Source organism: Rhincodon typus, chromosome 4 (assembly GCF_021869965.1).
Source record: "Rhincodon typus isolate 14 chromosome 4, sRhiTyp1.1, whole genome shotgun sequence".
NCBI lineage: Eukaryota > Metazoa > Chordata > Chondrichthyes > Orectolobiformes > Rhincodontidae > Rhincodon > Rhincodon typus.
In genome coordinates this window covers 29,580,117-29,605,116 of record NC_063335.1, presented here as the reverse complement: position 1 = coordinate 29,605,116, position 25,000 = coordinate 29,580,117, and the positions used below count along the sequence as shown (strand labels likewise).

The 25,000-nt window shown below is 39.2% G+C and overlaps 1 protein-coding gene across 1 annotated transcript in view; it reads right to left on the bottom strand.

Annotated features, from left to right (window-relative positions):
* Positions 1-3,422: 3,422 nt before the first annotated feature.
* LOC125482919 (brefeldin A-inhibited guanine nucleotide-exchange protein 1-like) overlaps positions 3,423-25,000 on the bottom strand; it is a 25,032-nt gene continuing 3,454 nt past the window's right edge. Inside the window, exons 2-8 of the mRNA XM_048595693.1 lie at positions 22,414-22,547; positions 11,100-11,334; positions 10,669-10,768; positions 10,430-10,569; positions 6,858-6,966; positions 4,192-4,244; positions 3,423-3,548 (exon numbers count right to left, since the gene is read on the bottom strand). Of these exons, the coding sequence (XP_048451650.1) occupies positions 3,456-3,548; positions 4,192-4,244; positions 6,858-6,966; positions 10,430-10,569; positions 10,669-10,768; positions 11,100-11,334; positions 22,414-22,547 (864 nt within the window). The 3' untranslated portion in view covers positions 3,423-3,455. The remainder of the gene's footprint in view (positions 3,549-4,191; positions 4,245-6,857; positions 6,967-10,429; positions 10,570-10,668; positions 10,769-11,099; positions 11,335-22,413; positions 22,548-25,000) is intronic.

The window sequence follows — 25,000 nt, the reverse complement described above, 5'->3', positions numbered from 1 at the left end:
TGGGGGCGCGTGGTATCTGATTGAAACTTACAGAATACTGAAAAATCTGGGTAGAGTGGATACGGAGATGATGCATCCAGTAACTGGACAGACTAAGACCTGAGAGCAGCCTCAAAGAGAAGGGATGACCCTTTAAAACTGAGAATTTTTTTTCTATTCATTTGTGGGATGAGGAGGAATTTCTTTCAGTCACAGGGTGGTGAATCTGTAGACCTCATTGCCACAGAAGGCTGTGGAGGCCAAGTCACTGGGTGTATTTAAGACAGTTATTGATTACTAAGGGAATCAAGGGTTATGTGGAGAAGGCAAGAGAACGGGGTTGAGAATTAGGGGAGGCAGTGGCCTAGTGATATTATCGCTGAACTGTTAATCCAGAGACCCAGATATCATTCCCTGGAACTAGGTTCGAATCCTACCACAGCAGATGGTGGCATTTGAATTCAATAAATATCTGTAATTAAAAGTCTAAATGATGACTGTGAATCCATTGTCGATTGTTGGAAAAACCCACCCAGTTCACTAATGTTCTTTAGGGAAGGAAATTGCCATCCTTACCTGGTCTGGCCTACATGTGACGCCAGACCCACAACAATATTGTTGACTCTTAACTGCATGCTGGGCAATTAGGGAGGGGCAATAAATGCTGCCTAGCCAGCGATGCCGTCATCCTGTGAACAAATAAAGGAAGTAAAACATATCAGCCATGATCAAAGTGAAGGGCTAAATCGTTTATATAAACGATTTGGATGAGAATATAGGAGCCATGGTTTGCAGATGACACCAAAATTGGTTGTATGGTGGACAGTGAAGGTGGTTAAGATTACGAGTTCTTGATCAATTGGGTCAATGGGCTGAGGAGTGGCAGGTGGAGTTTAATTTGGATAAATGTGAGTTTGTTTTACTAAAATGCAATACAAGAGGAGGACTTATACAATTCACGGTAGGGCCTGGAGTAACGTTGCAGAACACAGAGGCCTAGGGGTTCAGGGAACTAAGGGGCGGCACTGTGGCTCAGTGGTTAGCATTGTTGCCTCACAGCGCTAGCGACCTGGGTTCAATTCCACCCTCGGGTGACCGTCTGTGTGGAGTTTGCACGTTCTCCCTGTGTTTGTGTGGGTTTCCTCCGGGTGCTCTGCTTTCCTCCCACAGTCTAAAGATGTGCAGATTAGGTGGATTAGCCATTCCGAATTGCCTGTAGTATTCAGGGATGTGTAGATTAGGGAGGTTACTGGGTGGGATGCTCCGAGGGTCGGTGTGGACTTGTTGGGCCAAAGGACCTATTTCCACACTGTGGGGATACTATGATGATGATATAATCTTTTGAAGCTTGCATTACAGGTAGACAGGGTGGTTAAGGCAGCATTTAGCACAATTGCCTTCATTGCTCAGACCTTCGAGTATAGGAGTTGGGATGTCATGTTGAGGTTGTACAGGATGTTTGTGAGGCCTCTTCTGGAGTACAGCATGCAGTTCTGGTCACCCTACTACAGGAAACATATTATGAAATTGGAGAGGGCTCAGAAAAGATTTACCAGGGATGTTGCCGGGAATGGACAGTTTGAGTTGTAAAAGTAGGCTGGCTAGACTGGAGAAGACTTTTTCTGAAGAAGGGTATAGGCCCAGAACGTCAGCCTTCCTGCTCCTCTGATGCTGCTTGGCCTGCTGTGTTCATCCAGCTCTACACCTTGTTATCTCTAAGGCTAGACTGGGACCTTTTCCACTGGAGCGTATGAGGTTGAGGGTGGCCTTATAGAGGGTTATTAAATCATGAGGGGCATAGATAAGGTGAATAGCAAAGGGTCTTTTCCCTAGGCTTGGGTGTTCAAAAATAGGTGGCATATTTTTAAGGTGAAGTGGAGAAATATTTAAAAAGAACACGATGGGCAACTTTTTTTTTAAAAACGCAAAGTGGTTTGTGTGTGAAATGAACAGCCTGAGAAAGTGGTGGATGCAGGCACAGTTACAACATTTAAAAGACATTTGGAAGTACATGAATAGGAAAGATTTGGAGGGATATGAACCAAACAAACACAGGTGTGTGGGACTAATTTAGTTTAGGAACATGGTTGATGTGGACTAGTTAGACCAATGGATCTACTTCCATGCTGTATGACTTTTTTTTTTATTCATTCACAGGATGACGGTGTCGCTGGCCAGGCAGCATTTACTGCCCATCCCTAATGGCCCAGAGGGCAGTTCAGAGTCAACCACATTGCTGTGGGCCACACCAGGTGAGGATGGTAGTTTCCTTCCCTAAAGGACATTAGTGAACCAGATGGGTTTTTCCTGACAATCGACAATGGATTCATGGTCATCATTAGATTCTTAATTCCAGATATTTTTTATTGAATTCAAATTCCACCATGGCCATCACCTCCCCGACTTTTAACCTGAAATAATCTTATTTTGTTTTCACATGGAGCATTGGAAGAGGTATATACTCTACATGATTTCAATTCCAATCCACAATCTGATTCTAGAAGGAGAAATCAAACATTATCATTCCTTTACTTTATGGTAGAATGTACCATCAATTCAGAAACTTCAGAAAAAAGTCAAGTAGGAAGGATTTAATATCTCAACATGTTTCAGTCAGCAGCTCAAAAATGAACTGAGGAGTCAAGAAAATATTACTTTGCAATCACCCATAAGGCTCTCTCAAAAATAAAATCAAAAGACTGTGGGTGCTGGAAATCTGAAATGAAAACAGAAAATGCTAGAGAAACTCAGCAGGTCTGGCAGCATTTGTGAAGACAGAAACAGAGTTAAAATTTTGAGTTTGATCTAACTCTTTTTTCACAGTTTTTTTTTAATAATATGCCATCAGACAAAAACATGACACATGCTGAGGTACCTCAATGTTTAAGTTGAGTCAATCTTCCAAACCTAAAGCAAGGTAGATGTTGAAAACATTGCAGATGTTGTGAGTATTCAGTTTTAACTTGTAGTTGTCAGGTTAACATATTATGGAAATTCTGAATATTCTGGCACATCATTATACAAGTTTGCCTCTTCTAAAGGTTCTTCAAGAGATAAACACAAACTCAAAGTAAAAATTACACTAAAAGCAAATCAGAAGTAGGTATGAAAGTACACAAAAGAAACAAAAACCATTGCAAAATTCACACCAATTTCTTAAATTGGAACAGATTATATATTTGCTTATCAATCTTTTGTTTCTATTTGGCCAAAGTGAATGAAAAAAAATGCTTGAATTGAAATGCTGAAGAAACTTGGGAACAGTAGAGAATTCAGAAAACACAATCTGTAAATAAGCTTTCCCTTCTTAGAAAATACAACATCCCAACTGAACTTGTATGTCAGATATTTGTCATTAACAAGTTAAGGCAGTTTTGTTCTGAGAATTCATGGTCAGCACGAACCTTCCTGAAACTGACAAAAGCTATTTCAAAAGCGACCTTCTTAGCTAGGTTCCATAAGTGAAAGACCAGCTTCTATTCACTGCACAGTTGCGATCCTTTAACCTTCAAAAAAATAATGGGCTGGACTTTGTAGTCAGTTGTGAAGGAACACTGTTCACTGTTCACCTGAAAAAAAAAGTTGCCCATCATCTTTTGCTGAGTTCTAGAGGATAGACTTTAATCTCTCTGATTAGTTCTGAAGAGTCACTAGGCTCAAAACATTAACTCTGCTTTCTCGCCCCAGGTGCTGCCAGTCCTGCTGAGTTTAGCCAGCAATTTGTTTCTGATCTCTAGCATCTGCAGTTCTTTGTTTTATTTTAGAGGATAAGCTTCCTGTTTTCTAGCTTCAGTTTAAATTTGGGGCACTTTGCAGGTTATCAGTGAAAATGGCAAGCAGCAGGGAGGTTGATCAACTGGTCAGATTGAGAAGACTTCGCAAACAGTAAAGGAAGCAAAAACCAAAAAATATAAATTACGTTTAAGCAATTGAGCAGAAAGTGAAAGGGAAAACTGAGCCATATAAATGGGATTACGGGAGAAAATTATTGAAAGTGTACAAGCTTTAAGCAAGGACATAAAAAAATCCAATAATTAATTTCCCTCTGAAGGAATGAGTCTCCATATTTCAAACTAATACTTCAGGATGAGACAGGTTGTTCAGCATTAATTCTGACATACCTTGCAGTTTAAAAAAAAGTTACTGATCGAACTGCCTAAAGTTTTCGAACTTCCTCAGTGCAATAAAAAGTAGACAATTATCAGCTCATACCATGTTTGAAATCCCTTTGATGAGTCCATTGGCAAAGACAGCAACATGGCAGCCTGTGACAGAGCATGGTATCAAATGACAGCAACTTCCAGGTTTCTACCTTTAACTGTGCATGTGCAGAGACCAGAAGCTGCCATCTGTTTTACCCAGTAGTAACTCATCAACTCATGTTATTACTGCGGCAAATTCCAGACTCAAGTTGAAAAGAGAAATGCTATTCTTAAGATTTCCAGTAATTTTTGCTCACTTGAGTTCACAAAATTCATTAATTTGGTTTAAGTGAATAACTCAATTCCATTCAGCAGCAAGGCAAAAGAAGCAAATGTAAGAACAGTTCATTAAAAATTTCTAAAGGATTATAATGAAAGACAAAATATAATAACCACTATTTAAGATTTAACAGCTCTAAAATATTGAACAAGTGCTAGATTCTGCCCTCTCATTCAGTATGATCAGGATCATGTTTTAACAACAGTAGATTTTGTTGACTCTACCTAGGTATATGTGACAATAATAAATCAAATTAAAAAAACAATTATACAAAGCTGAATTCATTACAAAACATTTGAAAGTTGACTGCCTCTGATCTAGAAACCCAAATTTTACCTTAGAACAATTATATATTTATTGAAAACACCAGTTTCAGTTAGCAATCCATTTAGAGCAGAGGAACATTTTTTAAAAATGAAAAAAAAAATCACAGAAATTATATATTTTCTTATGATCCATCCCCCCCAAAAAAAATGCAACTTAACCTTCAAACTGCAGCTCAGTAATTAAGAAAATTCATTCACTGTTATCTTGAGAAATACAAAAATGTTCTTTCCCCAAAGTTACAAAAATTCTTTTATATAGACCATAACTGCAGTAATTTCAGTCTTCCCAACAGATACACATACAAGTGGATTCCCACGATTACATTGTCATCCCACTGATCATACCAACATATTCTATTAACATTGTTGGACATTCAAATATAGTTATTGTCAAAGTTTTTTGAAGAGAGGAAAGCAGGTGCATGTATGGAAAATGTTTGGTGTTCTAACATTGAAGTTTTGTTCATCCTGTATTCAATCTACATTGGATTCTAGTCCATAAATGCCTCCATTTTAGAATTCTTATCCTATATTCAAATCCCTCCATAGCCTCATACCTCTTACGACTGTCACTTCTTCCAGCCCAACACCCTTAGCAGCTTCTGAATTTAAACACCTGAATTTATATAATGGGGCCTTTAGCATACATATATATATACACATACATATGTATTCTCCCCATCCAGAAAGGAAGATGGTAAAAAGGAAGTCACTAGTTAACTAAGCAAGCTCAGAATGGCATAAAAGTGAAAGAAAAGGCATTAAATGCTGAGAAAATTAGTTTTAGGTTCAAAGATTGCAATAATGTAAGAAACAATAAAGATATCTTAAAGACACAAAATTATAATGAGAATGAACAAGTAAGAAATGTACAAACAAATAAGAACTTCCACAAGTACTAAAGCAATTAACCGATATAAATGTCATCCCCTTAGATGAGGAGATTAGAGAATGGATAATGGCAAACAGGAATGAGAGATTTGAATAAGCATTTTGTCTTCATGGAAGAAGACACTAAAGCATCCCAATAATAGTGGGAAATCAAAGACAGAAGGGCAGGAAGAACTTAAATTAATCACCATGCCAAAAAAATGAGTAAATCAATGGGAAGAAAGGTCAACTAGTTCCCCACACTTGACGGTTTACATTTCAGGAAGATGTCATTGCGGAGTTGGAAAGAGGTTAATCTACTGTCTGTCACTGGGAAAAGCTGGAAACAGTGCAAGGACTAACAGGTTCAAGTCAGAATACAGCAAAATGGATTCCAAGTTGAAGATGGTATTTGGGTAGCTAATCAAAGGCGTAGAAGGATCTTAAAAGTGAACAGAAGGTTGAAGGGGTTTTAGTGACAACATTCCACAGAATAACAATATTCATACGGCATGCCAGGCAATATCACTAAATTTCCATTCTAAACCTTTGGGGCAATGGGGGATCAAGTTTGAACAACTGATCAGATATGTTACTGGATAGCCAAGTGAATACTGTGGCTTCAGGAACAAGTCAGAGGCTAGGAATCCTACAATGAGTAACTCACCTCCTGACTTCACAAGTCTGTGCACCATCCACAAGGCAAATGTCAGGCGTATGATAGAATGCTTTCCAAATGCCTGGATGAGTGCTGCTCCAACATCCACGAGAAAGCAACCCTTTGAATAAGACTCAATCCACCACCATAACCATTCACTACCTCAACCACTGACACACAGTCAGCTGTGTACAATATTTGCAAGATGCACTGCAACAACTCTGAGGTTTTTATATACATGCTTTCTGCTTCCTTGCTTGTAAACATTTGTTTGAAAAGCTACAACACATTAAATTGAAAAAAAATGTCATTTCAGATTTAGTATAAAGGCAAAAGCATAATGAATTTCTGTAAAGATTTTCCAGAATTTAGCTCCAAAATTCACACAAATTTAATACTTAAAATTTTATTAACACAGTATCTAGTTTGTGCATATAGTATATTGCTTGCATAAGTTAGTCAAATATCTTCTGTTAACTCATTTCAAAGTTTTAAGATCCTAGTTATAAGCCTACTATCAGAATAAAGTCAAAATATCTTACCAAGGCTAGTCTGAGAGTTTGGATTTACATACAGATCCTTACTCCATTCCACCATACACTTCAAAATTGAGACCAAGCACTCCAAGCCCTTCTTCCTAAGACTGAGCTCCTTAAAAGAAAAAAAGCTGGAGGTTTATCAAATTCTGAAAGTGAGTAAATCAAGGCTTACATGATAATTCAACAGAGTTGATGGGGACATAGATACTTCAGAGTGCCATAATGCATTAATTAAAAGGAATTCTTTTCCATATAGCAATGAATGGTTCCCTCATTTATGCATCTTTGGTTGTGATATTAAAGGTACTTTTTTACATTTTACATTGAATGCACTAGAAATCTCCTCATACAATTTCTAATTAGTTATAGTCAGTGAAAAAGAACTCCACAAAATTATTTACAGTCTATTGATCAGATGGGCTAAACAGTAGCAACTGGAATTTAATCCTGAAAAGTCAGACATCATGCGTTCCCAGAGGACCAAAGGGCAAGGCAGCACATATCGCAAGGCAGGACTGTTAGGAAGTAGAGAAGGACCTTGGCGTGCATGTCCATAGATTCTTCAAGGCAGCAGGATAGGTAAATAAAGTGATTACAAAGGCATACGGGACACTTGCCTTCATTAGTCAAGGTACTGAATGCAAGAAGATAGAAGTTATTGTGGAGCTGTATATAATGTGAGATAAGTCAGCTTTTGTCACTATTGGAAGGACAGGATTGTACTAGAGAAGGTGCAGAGGAGATTCACTAGGACGTTGCCTGGGCTGGAGAGATTTGGCTATGAAAAGCAATTGGATAGGGTTGAGTTGATTTTGTTACAGCAAAGAAGGTTGAGGGAACCAGACTGAGGTGTACAAAGTTATGAAGGTCATAGATAGGGAAGATGGGGGAACCTTTCCTCTTAGTAGAGGGATCAGTAACCAGGGAGCACAAGTTAAGGTAATGAGCAGGAGGTTTGGAGGGGATCAGAGGGGGGAAAGAAAAACTTTTCACCCACAAGGTGGTGATATCTATAATTCACTAGCTAACAGGATGTTAGAGGCAGGAATCCTCAAGTTATTTAAATAGTATTTTATATGTGTACTTGAAACATCATAGCATTCAAGGCTACAGGCCAAGTGCTCAAAAATGGGATTAAAATAGCTTGGTGATTTATGAATGGCAGGGCCACAATGGACCATTGGGCCATTTTCCAAAGCTGTAAAAATTCTGACTTTATGGCTCTAATACTAAATGGGGCCAGTTAGCTCAGTTGGCTGAACAGCTGATTTGTAATGCAGTGATGCTAATAACGTGGGTTCAATTCCTGCATCGGTTGAGGTTGCCCTTAAGGACTCTCCTTCAACTTCTCCCCTTGCCTGAGGCATGGTGATTTTCAAGTTAAACCACTACCAGATGTCCCTCTCCCTAAAGGCAGCACAATGCTGTGGTCCTCTGGGAGTATGGTGAGTTTACCTTTACCTTAATGAAACCATTTCATCAAATTGTTAACCTGATCGACTTTATAGAAATAAACACAGTAATTAACTGGGGAAAAATGTTACCATGCTATCCTTCGCTTATTCCATCAGATTTTCTACCAGTTCTGCATTGGTTCTTAAGTTAAGTTCCTCAGTTGGGGAGAAGGATTTGCTTCCAGTGAAGAGGCTTTCTACTGGCACATCTGCATCTGCCGTACTGAATATGGAACATGATCACCAGGAGATTCAGGTGATCAATATGCCTTTATTCATTATAGCAGACTGCTGTTATGTATACAGCTTCATATTTAACATCTAACAAACTGAAAGAGAAAGCTTACAAATTCAAAGCTGATTCAGTGTTGAGACTTGCAGTAAAACTTCTACATCACATATAGACAGGGTGGATAAAGAGGCATTTGGCACACTTGTCTTCATTGCTCAGTACTTTGAATATAGGAGTTGAGATGTCATATTGAGGTGTACAGGACATTGGTGAGGCCTCTTCTGGAATACTGTGTCTAGTTCTGGTCGCCCAGTCAAAAGAGAGGGTTCAGAACAGATTTACCAGGACGTTGCCGGGTTATAAAGAAATGCTGGATAGGCTGGGACCTTTTTTCCCACTGGAGCGTAGGAGGTTGAGAGGTGACGGCATGGAAGTTTATAAAATAATGAGTGGTATAGATAGAGCCAGTGGTAGTTGTCTTTTCCTAGAATGTGAAATTTCAAGACAGAATAGTGAAGGCGGTGTTTGGTATGCTTGCCTTTATTAGTCAGTGCATTGAGTATCGGAGTTGAGGGGTCATGTTGCAGCTGTACACGACATTGGTTAGGCCATTTTTGGAATACTGCATGCAATTTGGGTCTCCCTGCTATAGGAAAGATGCTGTAAAACTTGAAAGGATTCAGAAAAGGATGTTGCCAGGTTTGGAGGGGTTGAGCTATAAGGAGAGGTTAAATAGGCTGGGGCTATTTTCCCTGGAGTGTCGGAGGCTGAGGGAATGACCTGATATAGGTTTATAAAATCGTGAGGGGCATAGATAGGGTAAATTGACAAGGACTTTTATCTGGGGTGGGGGAATCCAGAACTACAGGGCATCGATTTAAGGTGAGAAGGGAAAAATTTTAAAGGGACCTGCAAGGCAACTTTCTCACGGAGGGTGGTGTGTGTAAGGAATGAACTGCCAGAGGAAGTTGTGGAGGCTGGTACAACTACAACATTTAAAAGGCATCTGGATGGGTATATGAATAGGAAAGTTCAGAGGTATACGGGCCAAATACTGGCAAATGGAACTAGATTTATTTAGGATATCTGGTTGGCATGGATGAGTTGGACTGAAGGGTCTGTTGCCATGCTGTACAGCTCTATGACTCTTATGACCAGAGGGCACATTTCGAAGGCGAGAGGTGAAAGATTTAAAACAGATATGATGGGCAATTTTTTTTTTTTTTTTTTTTTTTTAAAAACACAGACGGTGGCTCGTATGTTGAATGAATTTCCTGAGGAAGTGGTGGATGTGGGTACGATTACAATGTTTAAAAGACATTTCAACAAGTACATGGATAGGAAAGGTTTGGAGGGATATGGGCCAGGGGCAGGCAGGTAGGGGTAGTTTAGTTTGGGATTATGGTCAGCATGGACTGGTTGGACCGAAGGGTCTGTTTCCGTACTGTATGACTCTGACCCTACCCAAGACTCTCATATTTGGGCCCCAAGCTGCCCAAGAGTCAATTTAAAAATAATCTTCAAGGATATTTTAGGCACAATGGCTGATGCATCCTTGGAAGAAACAAGAACTTGCTTTTAAAAAGCCTGCTGGAAGTAGCATCATAGATCTAGCTAGAATAGACAGTCATGCCCTATTTCTCTATGTGCCAAAAGAACTACCAGTTTTTGATTGCAAGATTGACAATCTTGTCAAATTCAGGCAGTTTGGAACTACACCAACTGAGTTTCCACCACAATGAAACTCAGTTGGTGCAGTTTCTGAAGATCTGAAACCAAGCCAAACAAGTAAATTCTGTTAAAGCTAATTTACATAAAGGTTCTATGTTCTACTGTCATTCAGTCACTTTTACTTTCATGTATATACATATATAGTTGTTTCACAGTACCTGCACAGGTGTCATTCCCAGCTCATGACCACCTCGACCTTGGGCTATCTTTGACAAGTCATTCACCAACCTTTCAAAGATGTTAGCAGCATTCAAGTCGCAATCGTAATTTACATAAATGTCGACTACACTTTGAGCATCTGTAAGTTTAATGAAGGTTAATTTAAATAATTAAAATATTGATATTAAATTGCTCAACATTAATCCCTGGAAAAGTAAGCAACTAAATATCATCATACCTGCACAGATTCTGGTCAGAGTCTGAATTACCATCCATTTGTGATCAAACGAACTTGTCGACGTTTCCAAAATATAAAGAAAGATTTCCTTGAAAAATACCTAATACAGCAGAAGGAAAATTTGAGCTTGTGATAGTATTAGTATTAACTCAAAGGGGGAAAGAAAAGAGAATGAAAAATTAAATAGCACCCCCAAAAAGGATACAACTTATTGCATTCAACTACTGAAGACAAAACTTGGGAACTAGACCAGTTAAAATTCCATCTTGCTAATGTAGGCTCCAATATATTTTTGAAAAGCTTGAGATACAGGATATTTATATATTGTCTTCTATTTCAATATCAGTAAACATAAGAGTTCGCTGAAGTCAAGTTGCTAGTCTACAAGGAGTTAAATTTGCATCAGAGAACTGCAGAACTTAATACATTACCTCTATCTGCATCTTAAGATGAGTCTTGAAGTTTGATAATAGAGTGAGGAAGATGGAAAGTGATAATTCAAACACTTCTGGCACTGAGGAGACACCATTTTTTGACAAAGCCACACAAAGGTACTGTTTTATTGCATTGATAAACATTTCATTAGTTCGAAAAATTGGTCCGGCATTTTGCAGAATTGATAGAAGAAGCTGTAGTGAAAGAATCTTGGAGCGTAATTCGTGAGACCTGTAATATTGGTAAAAAAGTGAAATTGAGAACGCTTTTCTTTTGGGAGGCACGGATCAAAACTGTAAATTTAATTAAGCAGGCATAAAATGACATATCTAATTTATCATTATTTTTAATGCACTTGATGTTTGAGAAAAGCAGCAGTTAATATCCTTCAACACGAAGCCAGAAAATAGTTGTCCTTTGCAGGTTTGTTCCAAAACAAGCCTGTAAACATCCTGTAGATTTCCATCCACCAACAACTCAATGCATAGAAACATTAAGTTTTCGCAGTCTCTGAGAACTACATTTTAAACCCACAGAGTAAATGCTCATATTTCATAACTTTAAAACTGACACCAAATTACAACTTAGATTTCTCTGCTCTAGTGAAAAAATGATTATTACTCGAAGGTTTTTACATCTTTGTGATACCCAAATGGTTTACAATAAGTGAATTAAATAGTCAAATGCTTAATCATCATTTCTTTGTATATAAATGCACTAGCTAATTTGGACCTGACTCCCACAAAAAAATGGAGATGAATGATTGGCTAATTAGTTTCAAATGTTTTTGGTTGAGGAAAAGTGTTGGCCAGGACACGTAAATAGAATGGAAGGATTCTTCTCTCATTAAACCTTGATAAATTTGCTTGATGAATTTAATGTTCCAAATAACTGAACCTTAAAAATGTAAGAAGTCCATCAGTACTTTGGAAAAAATGTGAGCCTAGTTCACAGCTAAAATTCTGACTCAGACAAGAATGCTACCATGAACTGGTACTGAGTTAACGATTTGCTCATAACCAGTTTCCTTGCTTCTGGATAGTAGGGCTGTGCTTTGAAAAGAGATTAGACAAGCCAGGTCTGTATTCTCTAGAGTTTTGAAGAGAGGTGATCTCACTGAAACCTACAAAATACTCAAAGGGATAGACAGGGTAGGTGCAAGTGAGATATTGCCACTGTTTGGAGAGACTAGAACAAGGGGCACAATTTAAAAATACGGAGTGGTGTCACTTAGGACTAAGATGAGGAGAATTCTTTTTTAAACTGAAAGTTGGGAATTCTCTACTCCAGAAGGCTATGGAAATTCGGTCTTTCAGTATGTTTAAATTGGAGGTTGATAGATTTATGATTACAATGGCATACAGTGTTATGGGGATCTTGTGGGTAAAAGGTATTGAAATGCTCAATTAGCCATGATCAGAATAAATGGTGGAACAGGCACAAGAGGCCTGTTTCCATTGTTAGCAGCATCCTGGTGAATCAATATTCATGAGGCATCCAAACTGTGCACTGTACTTTGTGATCTAGTTAATTTATGTGCAAACTTATTACTTCTTCACCCATCTAATTTGAGATGTTGAGGCGCTGGTGTTGGATAGGTGGTGAACAAGGTCAGAAGTCATATGCCACCAGGTTATAGACCAACAGGCTTATTTGAAATCACAAGCTTTTGAAGCGCTGCTCCTTCATCAGGTGACTTGCACATTCTCCCCATTGCTGGAGATTTGCTCTGGGTGCTCCAGGTCCCTCCCACAGTCCAAACGATGTGCAGGTTAGGTGGATTGGCCATGCTAAAAATTGCTCTGTAATGTCCGGGGATGGGTTAACCATGATATAAATCCTATGCAGGATTACCGGGATGGGGGGGCTCTAGGTGGGAGTTTCTTCAGAGGGTCCGTGCAGGCTTGATGGGCCAAATAGCTTCTTTCTATACTGTAGGCATTCTATGATTCTGTGAAAGAAGATATTGAGTACACGGAGATTGCAAACTAGGAAGAGGTAACACATAACAGATATAAACAAACAATTTAAAACAGATGTTTCAAGGTCCCAAAACCAATGTAGGGTGTCAATGGGACAACAGGATCTGATGTGAGATAGTGCAGGGATAGAAGAATGATTTCAGAACTTAGAGATTGGAGGACAGTATCGCACGTGCAGGAAGCCACCTTTCAGTCTATTGTGTCTGCACCAACTATCCAATGAGCATTATGACTTGTCATTCAACCGCCTTTCCCCACATCCATGGGAATTATTTCCAGTCAAATAATCATTTGATACCTTCTTGAATGTGTCAGTTAAGATGTGCTTCCACCACACTTTCTTGGCAGTACATTACAGACCCAAACCACTCATGGTGAAATGTTTCTTTTCTCACACTACGTTTGCTATGCTTGTAAATTACTTTAAATCGGTGCCTTCTTTGTCTCGATCCCTTTCTGTACAGGAACGGTTTCTCCCTAGCTGCACGGCATGTTTTATATGCAACCTCAGGTACCATTTTTTTTTCCAAGTTGATACACATATTTAGAAATAAGGTGAACAAAAATCAAGCCATAATGAAATCTTAGCTGGCTTTCATTGTATCGGATTTTGTGGCAGTTTCTTCAGCAGCCTAAACATGTGGCAGAATAAGGACAGAACAATGGCATCATAGAATATGAATGTTACCTGTGAACTTGAGGCCATCCAAAATGTTGCTATTATGTCCTAACTCTTTTTCACCCATGCTTAAGGAACTGTGCGATTTGTGTCTAACTGGAGTCTTGATTTTGAAATTATCACGGTTTTGAAATCTCTTAAGGCTTTGCCCCCTGATGCTTTATAATCTCTTCCAAATTTCTTGGCTCCTTTAGTTCTGACTCCTTGGGCACCATATTAGTAATTTCATAGTGTAAGGAGTTAAGTTTGACCATAATTGTTAATAAGACAGTACGAACCATCACAGGAAGTGATGCAATGTCACAAGATTTTGCTCTCTCGCAGTATCAAGGTGAGATGCTGACACATCAATATTTAAGTCACCATTAGGCAAGTTACTGGTACCGTTATCTCAATTGACTGTGTAAATGTTCCTTACCAGCACAACGTGACCCAGAATATTATACGTTGACTATCAGTGAAAGGACTATATGGAAAAGTTTCTGCAAATACCAGAAAGCTTTAAGCAGGCTGCTGGTCCTAATCTGAGGTTTGGCTGAATTAACACTGACAATTTGAAGTAGTAACAAAAACACATGACACATGCTTAACCAAGAAAAAGAATTCCGCTGATGATCAGGTTAAATTCAATAAGCAATGACAAGTGGCAACTATAGAACTGATCAGGAACAAAGCTACTGTTGGAGTTTAAGATGAAGCAGCATTTGACCATTTGCAGTAGAGGGATTGCTTAACATTAACAAAGGCAACTTATCTGAAAAGACAAATTGAGATCAGGAGGCAAAATTGCTTAATGATTCGGGGAGATGGGGAGAACTGTATCATAAAAACATGCTCCATTGAATCTTTTGGTTGAAGCTTAAAAGCAAAAAAGGTTGCTGCACAAAAACAAAGGCGGCAGGAAGAGTGTGTACCAACTGCTCCAGCTGTCATCAGTATGGTAGGAAAAACCAGATGCAAAAAATAATCTCGCAACAGAGATCAAGTGCCATTTTCACAAGGAGGACTACTTACAAGCCTTCTGTTACATCAAGAAGTTCGTATAGAACAGAAAAGAGAAGGCCTCAAAAGATGGTAAGGAGTATGAATTAGAATACATCACAACACAGTGGCTCAGTGGTTAGCACTGTTGCCTCACAGCACCAGGGATGTGGGTTCAATTCCACCCTTGGGCAATTGTCTGTGTGCAGTTTGCACATTCTTCCCACATCTGCTCCAATTTCCTCCCACAATCCAAAGATGTGCAGGAAAGGTAGACTGGCCATGCTAAATTGCCCATAGTGTCTAGGGATCTGCAGGCTTAGGTGGATAGGGTACAGGAATAGGTCTGGGTGGGATGCTCTTTGGAGGGTTGTATAGACTAGACGGGCTGAATGGTCTGCTTCCAAACTGTAGGCATTCTATATCTCTATGCGGAAATGTTTTTCCTTGGTAAGGACAAGTATCCAACCGGAAGCTAGGAGAGTGCTGATAGTTTAGTAGACGGAAACAAGATGTGCTTGAAGTTGAAGTTCTTAAACAAGTGCACCAGTTTTGGTTCTTTCTGACACTGAACCATTGTTTAGAGAAAAGTTCACTTCAACCATCATACACGGAACTACAGGACCAGGAGTTCTGAAGTCAAGGTCATCAGGCAATTAAATGCATGCCTTCAGAAGACACAGAGAGAAAACAAACTTTATATGGGATCCTCAACCAGAATTGTTTCTCTTAAGGTGCAACAGCCATATCAATTAACATCCGATTTGGAGAGCCAAACAGCTGGAAGGCAAGTAAACTCAGCCTAAAACTCTCATAGCTAAATTGCCACAGGTGTTCACAGGACTAGGAAAGCCAATGACAACATACCACACATCGTCCTAAGTCCTGAAGACGTTGGAGTATCTGTTTACACTGAGAAAGTTCCTCATTCACTCTAGCCAAAATCGATTATGTTGATGCAAGGAGATAGTTCATGTGTAACACAACCACCAAGTTTATGCTTAGGGATGGTCCCAATGCCAAAATCCAACAGAACTATCAGACTCTACGATCTTACATAGCTTGACAAAGCAAATGAACGCAAAATTCATTCTATGTTGTCTGTGGATGAGAGTTTTGCTAAATTGGACAAGAGTGTAAGCCTCATGAAGCTACATGCAAATCTTGTTTTTTGGTAATGACCCCTCAAAGAACCCAGGTTGCACATAACCTGCCAAACATTGCAATGAAGATTTTGTTTCAACAGATTCTGTTATAGTGCATCAGTCTTGGAAATCTTCCAGAAGACAATGCCAAGTATCTGAGAAAGACTGGATGGAGTCATCTGCTGTGTTCTCCTGGTCTTCTTTACAGCTGCGCGGAGCTCTGAGGTTTGTGCGTGTTGAAGTCAAAGTGCTGGCATGTTGGCTGACATGCATGGGACCTCCAAGCAATTACAGTTTTGAGGGAACACTGGTCATATATCAAATGGATGATGACCTGATTCCTGGTTCCAGTCAGACAGAACATGATGCTAGAATGTGAGCTGACCTGCAACATCTACAGGAAGCAACAATAACACAAAACAACAACTGCAAAGTCTAGCAGCTGACTGTCAAATTCAGTGTGTATGTTGTGGATGCATGTGTGTCAGAGCTGATCCACAAAACAGCAATCAATGAGTTTGAGTGTAACTAAACTCCACAGATACACACGTATGATAAGACAGGCTGGAAATTTCAGGCCTGACTTAGCTATCATCATAAATTGGAGAATACACAGCACCAAGGCTGTTCAGTCCAACAGTATACTCAAAGACAACACAATCATTATAACTAATTCAAGCATAATACAAAAAATTAAGAAAACCTTGTTTTTTTAAATTAGTTCACTGGAATTGAGTCCTACAATCTTGTAAGATCGATTTAATTTCTGGTTTGTGCTGAGTTGGTTGATCTTAAGTACTCCTGCTTGGAAAAGAAAACAGTTGATATTTGTATCTAGTGATTTACTGGAAAATAGTCTTTAGGGTGGACCCTACCATTAGTCACAAAAAACTGCCACCTGGGCAAGGTCTTTAATGACCAGCGTGTTTATCATTATTTACATGCCCAGGAAGCACACATACATAGTTAAACGTGAAAATTCAGAGGCTTCAGTCCAAGATGCATGGTCCCTGTAAGCTGCACAAAAGTAACATTTCACCAGCTGTCTCTCTATTTAAAGTTACTAAACATGAAGTTTATTACTGACACTATCGATACAAGTATCAAGCAATGACCATCTCCAACACGACAGAATCTAACCATCGCCTGTTGACATTCAATGCCATTACAGTCTCTGAATCTTCCACTATTAACAGCCTGGGGGTTACTATTGATAAGAAACTGAACTGGACTAGTCACATTAATACTATAAGATTTTAACAAAGACTTGTAGCTCGGGGTGTGGGTGAGGTTGTTAACTTGCTTGCTGAGCTGGCTTGTTTTCGTTCAGATATTTCATCACCATGCTAGGTGACATCAACAGTGAGACCTCCGATGAAGCAATGTTATTCTACTCCACTTGGACTTCATACTGGCTGGTCCGCTTTGGTGAGGAATGTCATTTCCAGTTTTGTTCTGTATGGGTTTGTATGTGGGGTCCAATTCTCCATGTTTGTTGATTGCATTATGGGTTGAGAATCATGCCTCTAGGAATCCCCTTGCATGTCTTTGTTTGGCTTGGGCCACGTTGTCCCAGTTAAACTGGCCTTCATTGTCCGAGTGTACCGGTAGTCAGGAGAGTTCGTTGTGTCGTTTTGCTGCTAGGTGATGTTCGTGCATTCTGACGGCTAGTTTCCTTCCTGTCTGTCCCGATGTTATGCTTGTGGCAGTCGTTGCATGGCATTTTGTAAACTACTTTGGTTCTGCATGTTGTGGGAATGGGGTCTTTAATCCTTATGAGTGTTTGTCGTATAGTGACTTTGGGCTTGTGTGCCACCATTATTCCTGGTGGTCATAGCAGTCTCATTGCCAGTTCTGCTATGTTTTTGATTAGGGTCGTGTGGCCATTGTGTTAGGGCGTACTGTGTACTCATTGTTGTCTATTTAGTAGGCACCTGCGGATGAAGTTGCGGGGATATCCGTTCATTGTGAAGATTTTATATAGGTGCTTTTCCTCTTTCCTGCGTAGTTCTGGCGTGTTGCAGTGAGTGGTGGCCCATTTAAATAGTGTCCTAATACAGCTTTGTTTGTGGACATTGGGGTGGTTGCTGTGGAAGTTGAGGATGTGGTCAGTCAAGATTTGCTTTTCTGTACACCGAAGTTTGGAACTCCCCGTTGGTCATACATTCAGATCTGACGTCCAGAAACAGAAGCTGATTGTTGTTTTCTTCTCTTGTGAATCTAATCCCGGTGAATATATTGTTGATGAGGTGGTGGGTCTCTTCTAGTTTGATGCGTTTAATAATGACAAATGTGTCATCCATGTACCGAATCCAGACTTTATGTTGAATGAGGGGGAGGGTAGTGTGTTCTAGTCTTTGCATGACTACCTCTGCGATGAGTCCGGAGACAGGTGACCCCATGGGTGTGCCATTGATCTGTATACTTGATCAGTAAAGAAAAAGTGCATGGTGAGGCACAAGTCTAGTAGTTTGAGTATGTTGTCATTGCTGATGGAGCTGCTGGTCTGCATTCCTTCTTCCTCTAGTAATGTGGCCAGTGTTTCTCTATGACAAACACAAGGATTAAAGACTCCATTCCCACAACATGCAGAACCAACGTAGTTTACAATATACCATGCAACGACTGCCACAAGTATAACATCAGAGACAGGAAACTAGCCATAAGAATACATGAACATCAACTTAGCAGCAAAACGACACAACAAACTTTCCTTAATACCAGTACACTCAGATAATGAAGGTAATTAGTTTAACTGGTACAATGTAACCATAGTAGCCCAAGCCAAACATAGACACGCACGGGAATTCCTACAGGCATGGTTCTCAACCCATAATGCAATCAACAAATATATAGAATTGGACCCCATATACAAACCCATACAGAACAAAGCCGGAAATGACACTACTCACCCTAACGGACCGGACAGCATAAATTCCAAGCAGAGTAGAACAGCATCATTTCATCGGAGGCCTCACTGATGAAGTTACCTGGCGTGGTGATGAAATGTCTGAACGAAAACAAGCCAGCTCAGCGAGCAAGTCAACAACCTCATATTAATACTATGGTTACAAAAACAGGACAGAGGCTAGAATCCAGCAGGATGTAACTCCCTTGACTTCCCAAAACTTGTCAACAAGGGACATTTCAGCAATGTAGTGGAATACTCTCCACTTGCCTGGATGAATGCAGCCTCAACAAGACTCAAGAAAGACAGACACCATCCAGGACAAAACAGCCCATTTGACTGGCACCACCATCCTCAAACATCCACTCCATCCACCTCAGACACTCAGAGCCACGTGCACCATCTACAAGATGCACTGCAGAAATTCACCAATGCTGCTTAGACAGCACACCTCCAAAACTCTCAATTGTCATCATCTAGAAGGACAAGGACAGCAGATACAAGTCAGACACCATCCTGACCTAAAAAACTACTGCTGTTCCTTTAGTGTTGCTGAGTCAAAATCCTGTAACTTACTCCTGAAAGGCATTCTGGGTCTGCCTGCAGCAAATGGACTGCTGTGGTTCAAGACAGCTCACAACCAGTTTCTCATGGGAACTAGGGTTGGGCAATAAATTCTGGCTCAGACAGTGACGCCTTTATCCTGTGAATGAATTAATAAAATACAAAATAACCTTACCACAAACTGATGAAGTTTGCCTTTTCTAGTTCAGTACCCTTCATTCACATGGAAACTATGACATTGGAATTATTTTCCATAAACGTGATCCTTCCAGCATTAAAATGCTGATTTTTTTTTCATAAAAAGCATTTTAAAACTAATTTTTGTCGCCGTTAATTGTTTTTGAGCCTAACCTTCTTCCCCCATTTTTCACTTTTTCTAACTGCTTTGACATTGAATTTATTCTTTGTTTTATTCCTTCATCTGATGTGAGTGCTGCTTCCAATATTTATTGGTTACCAGCAACTGCCCTTGAAAAAGCAATGGTGATCTCTCTTCAGCTATTGCAGTGGGCATGACTTCAACCAGTTGCGAGCTTTCTCCTAATTCCAACTGACTTTAATTTTAAGCATTACAAGAGCTATTCACTGTCTTGTACATACAAAACAACTGGAAGTCCACAGTTTTCTTAAGTACAGATTTCTTAAAAGGTGCAATCCATTGAGTTCAGAAATTTCTCATCTTCACCATAAATGGATATTCCTGCATTTTAGACTGTAAACACTTGCTCCAGTTTACCCAGCCAGGGAAATCATTTTCTCAGCATCTACTTTGTAAACCCATTAAGTATGTTACAACTTTCAATGAGACCATCTCTCAACTTTGCAGAATACAGGTTGTACCACCCTAATTTGGAACTCTCTGGTCCATCAATCTCTGTGATCCACCACCCACAGAGGACCTTCAGTATTCCTTGCAACGGTTCGGCATTGGTCTTTAGTAATATTACTTTTTTAAAAAAACTCTCTCCGGTTTGGATATCCTAAATCCTATTTTGGGGTCAAACTGGAAAAATAATTCATTCATTTGGCATGTGCTTGCTATGTCAAGATGAGATCTATAGTTTTGAAGTGCTTGTGCATTAAAGAGACTTAACCTTCAATGGCCCAGCAAAGGCCACTCAAAGGCTGCGGGATTAGAGAGGTACAACCTGTACAGCCATAGTTTGTTCAATCTCTCCTCTCAGGACAATCTCATGTATCACATTACTTAAAGGACAATTATGCCCTGCATCAGATGAAGAGACCAAAAATGCGCACATTTCTCCGGTGTGGTCTCACCAATGCCCTGTATAACCACACTAAGACTTCTTCACTCTTATATTCCAAGATTATTATGATAAAAGCTAACATACCATTTACCTTCTGAATTGCTTGCTGCTCTTACCTGTTAGTTTTCCATCATTCATTTACAAAGACACCTCCAAATTCAAAATCCTCCAGTGTTCCACATTCAAAAGGTATTCTACTTTTTAATTTTCCTGCTAACGTGGGTACTTCACACTTGCCCATTTGTGGTATTGCTACATGTTTCTTGTCCACGAACCATTCTTCAGTCCAAGTTAATATATGAGCCCCAATTCCACAAATCCTAATTCTGCATATGTGACACCTTTTCTTTAATTCAAATACACAGCACCTGCCAGTTGCTACTTTTCTATCCTTCTGGAAGTATCCAAAACTCTCTAACAGATTTGTCAAAAACAATTTCTCTTTCATAAGCCGTAACTGTTCATCTTAAACAAAACCAGAAATTACTGCAGAAAATCAGCATGTGGAGAGAAAGCCGAAAGCAACATTTTTAGTCCCGGGACCCTTCTTCCTTCTGCTTCCTCAATGCATTAATTTACTACGTCCCTAATAATAGAATCTAGCATTTTGTCTACGAGTAATGATAGGCTGACTGGTGTGCAGTTCTCCATTTTCACTTTCACTTTTTTTTTTAAAAGAAAGTCTGCGGTTATGTCTGCTACCTTCTAATTCTTGGTGATTTCTAGATACAAACAGAATCTAGATAATCAAAAACCAATGCATTCACTATCTCTACAGTATACAGGCCATCAGGCTGTGAATCTGCCACGACTTCGTACCATTAATTTTTTCAGACTTTTCCTTGTTACTTATGCTGGTTTCTTCAGGTTCCTCAGTCTTGCTAGACTGGTGATTCCTATTATTTCCAGAATTTGTGTTTTCTTCTACTGTGGCTAAACAAAATAAAGGATTCACCTTTCAACTTCTACTTATTGGGTAACAGAAGAATTATTGTGGAAGCACTGGCTAAATATGCCAAATTTGTTTACATTCCTTTTTATGCAAATTTGAAATAGTAACAGTAATAACGAATGGATACTCTACATATTCTAATTCTTTTTTATTCATTCATGGAATGTGGGTGCCACAGGCTAGGTGTCTCTAGGCAATTAAGAGTCCACCACCTTCCTCTACATCTGCTGTCATGCTGGCCAGACCAAGTGAGGATGGCAATTTCCTTCCCTCAAGGACGTTAGTGAGCCAGATAGCAGTTTTTCAACACCTTCTTGGTTATCATTAGCCTCTTGGTTCTGGACTTTTCATTTTTAATTCAAATTACACTATCTGCCATGGTGGGATTTGAACCCGGATCCGGAACATGACCTGTCATTCCCCAATGTTAATAGTCTAGTCATAATACCACTAGTCCATCACCTCATGACAGAGCAATCATAATGACTGCATTCATGTGAAAAAAATCAAGAAGGGTATAGGATCTCACAAAGAATCTGAGAAAATGAGATTGACATCTTACAAAAAGGCATTACACTGTAGCTGAGCTTAGGTACCCAATGCATTACTACCAAAAAGTGTTGGTGATTCTATTTATCAATTTTCTAAATTTGTAGGAGTCGTTACTTCTGAATCTGAAATGCAACACAGGTAACCAACTGAAAAAGAAATATATTTTAAGGATCACTTGATCTAAATAAAACTTAAAACTTATTTTTAAGGATACATTTCAATTGTTTTCAATTTCAAAATCTTACATTCTGGCTTAGCACTTTCACAAGCCTAACTTACTTTGGATCAGGAGGACCATCAGAAAGTGGCTTCATGGAAAGTTTGCATAATGATCGAAAGACCAGAAAAGCATCCTTCTGCAGAATGTGAGAGAACTTGGCATTGGAACCACCTCCTGGAGTGGTTCCACATTCCTACAAACACAAAAAGTACAGTATCATACTATTTGTTTCACAAATATTTTCTACTCCATAGTTTCACAATTATATTTAATTAATAAATATCTTGAAAAACAAAGTCTGGGGAACACTGTGCACAAAGTTTTCACATGCCATTTTTTTTAAAAACTTCTAAAAATAGATTTTGTGATTTATCAGTTTTGTACACAAAATTCCAGCTGTGTTATAAAAGAAGCACTTTTCTTTAAGGTTTATAATGTAAAAACAGTTCTCTATTGAAATTAATATTTATTGCCATGTATGCAAAAGAATACCCAGCCTTGCTGATACTTGGATATGGCATACAAAAGAAAAGTTCTGATGGAAGGCCATTTGACACGAATTGTAATTCTTCCTCTACAGAAGCTTCTTGAGCTGTGGAGTCCTTCCAGAACTTTCCAGTTTCACTCATATACACATCGATTACATGAGTTTCTTTTCCAGCTCCAATATTAAGTCTACTGATAAAAACCAAAAGAACTGCGGATGCTGTAAATCAGGAACAAAAACAAAGTTGGTGGAAAAGCTCAGCAGGTCTGGCAGCATCTGTGAAGGAGAAAACAGAGTTAACGTTTCGGGTCCGTGAACACTTCCTCAACTAACTCAGGTTCGGTGACCCTTCCTCAGATCTCAGTTCTGATGAAGGGTCACCGGACCCGAAACGTTAATTCTGTTTTCTCCTTCACAGATGCTGCCAGGCCTGCTGAGCTTTTCCACCAACTTTGTTTTTGTTAAGCATATTGATGTTTTGTGAAAACATTTGGTGTTGTTTCATATTTGACATATTGTACAGGAGACTGGATGTATAACATAAAGCATGGGGAAGACTGTATCTTGAAGGCAAGGTGGGAAGTGGTCAGTTGACTGGGAGGAGGTTCAGACAGGGCATAAACAGTGGCTCAAATGGTCAGAAGTTCTAATTCATTTTACCAAAATTTAGCACGGGCGCTTGTTTCAAATTTCTTATGACAACAAAAGAAGTCATTATATCTTACCTTTGTGTCTATTTTCGTTATTTACTGTACAAAGTTCGTCTTCTTAAACTTGCAATTACAATGAAAAATTATACTAACTATATTCAGCATTTTAACTCATTCATTTTGGTAATTTATAATAAAGAACATATCTGTGCTCCATTTGGAAGTAATCACTGAAACAAGGTCTAAATCACCCCCAAAAGTGTAAGCTAACGGAATTCCAGACTTCCAGACTTACAAATATAGTTAATACAAATGTCTTAAATTTTGAAGCTCCTCAGTTTACTTTATGAGCGTTTCAACTTTTTAGTGATTTCGGTACTGCTGAAAAACTACACATTTTGTCTTTCACTCAATAGGATAATGCACAAGAAATACCAATATAAAAGGGAAAATAGCATTGATCTGTATGAAAGGAGAATGCTGATTGTTTGCCAAGTGGACTCTGATTGATAGAAGCATCGCAATGAAGACAGAAACAGTTAGATGATGACTAACAGTTAACTGACAAGCTATGTTTAAATTTTAAATAAGGCAGATCGACTCTGACACTGCTGTGGATTTAAGGAGGTTATTTTATCCTTTTTTTTTGAAGACACGTTTTAAGGCAGAGATGACAAGCAGTCTACCAAAACCAAGAGAGTAAAGCTTGTGTGGCCTTGAGTTTTTAAAGAAGTTGGAACAATAGAAGCAGCCTGGCTGGGTGTGATCAAGCTCTCACAGAACCAGGATTTTTAGTTTTTCAGCAGTTGTTGCTGGGATCTCAGCAGGATTGGAAGGCAGTGAATCTCCCCCAGTTGCTACACTGTCTGAGTATTCTCTGGATTTTTCTCCCCCCACTGCTGCCCAGTACCTGCTGATGATTATTCTGTCTCTGCTCTTATTCTATCTCTGCCCAGTACCATTCCCGCTGATGTTTATTCTATCTCTGCCCAGTACCATCCCCACTGATGTTTATTCTGTCTCTGCCCAGTACCATCCCCGCTGATGTTTATTTGCATGTGAGACAATTCTGCTTTCTGAATTTGCCTTTTACCAAGGGTGTGTTTTTGGGATTATTACTATATTACTGCTTAGTAGTGAAATAATCTCTTATGCTATAATGTTTTCCAACACAGTTAAGTTATTCCAACAAAAACAGAAATGGCTGGAATAGCTCAGCAGGTCTGGCAGCATCTGTGGAGAGAATCAGAGTTAACAATTTGGGTCCGGTGGCTGTTCCTCAGAACTGTTCTGTGGAGCAGCCACTGGACCTGAAATGTTAATACTGATTTCTCACCACAGATGCTGCCAGACCTGTTGAACTTTTCCAACAATTTCTGTTTTTGTTTCTGTTTTCCAGCATCTGCATACCTTTCGGTTTTTATCAAGTTATTCAAAGTTCCTTTCTCATTTGTTGTATTTTAACCACACAGTGTTTGAATAAATTGTGTTTTGTTTAATGTCGAGTAG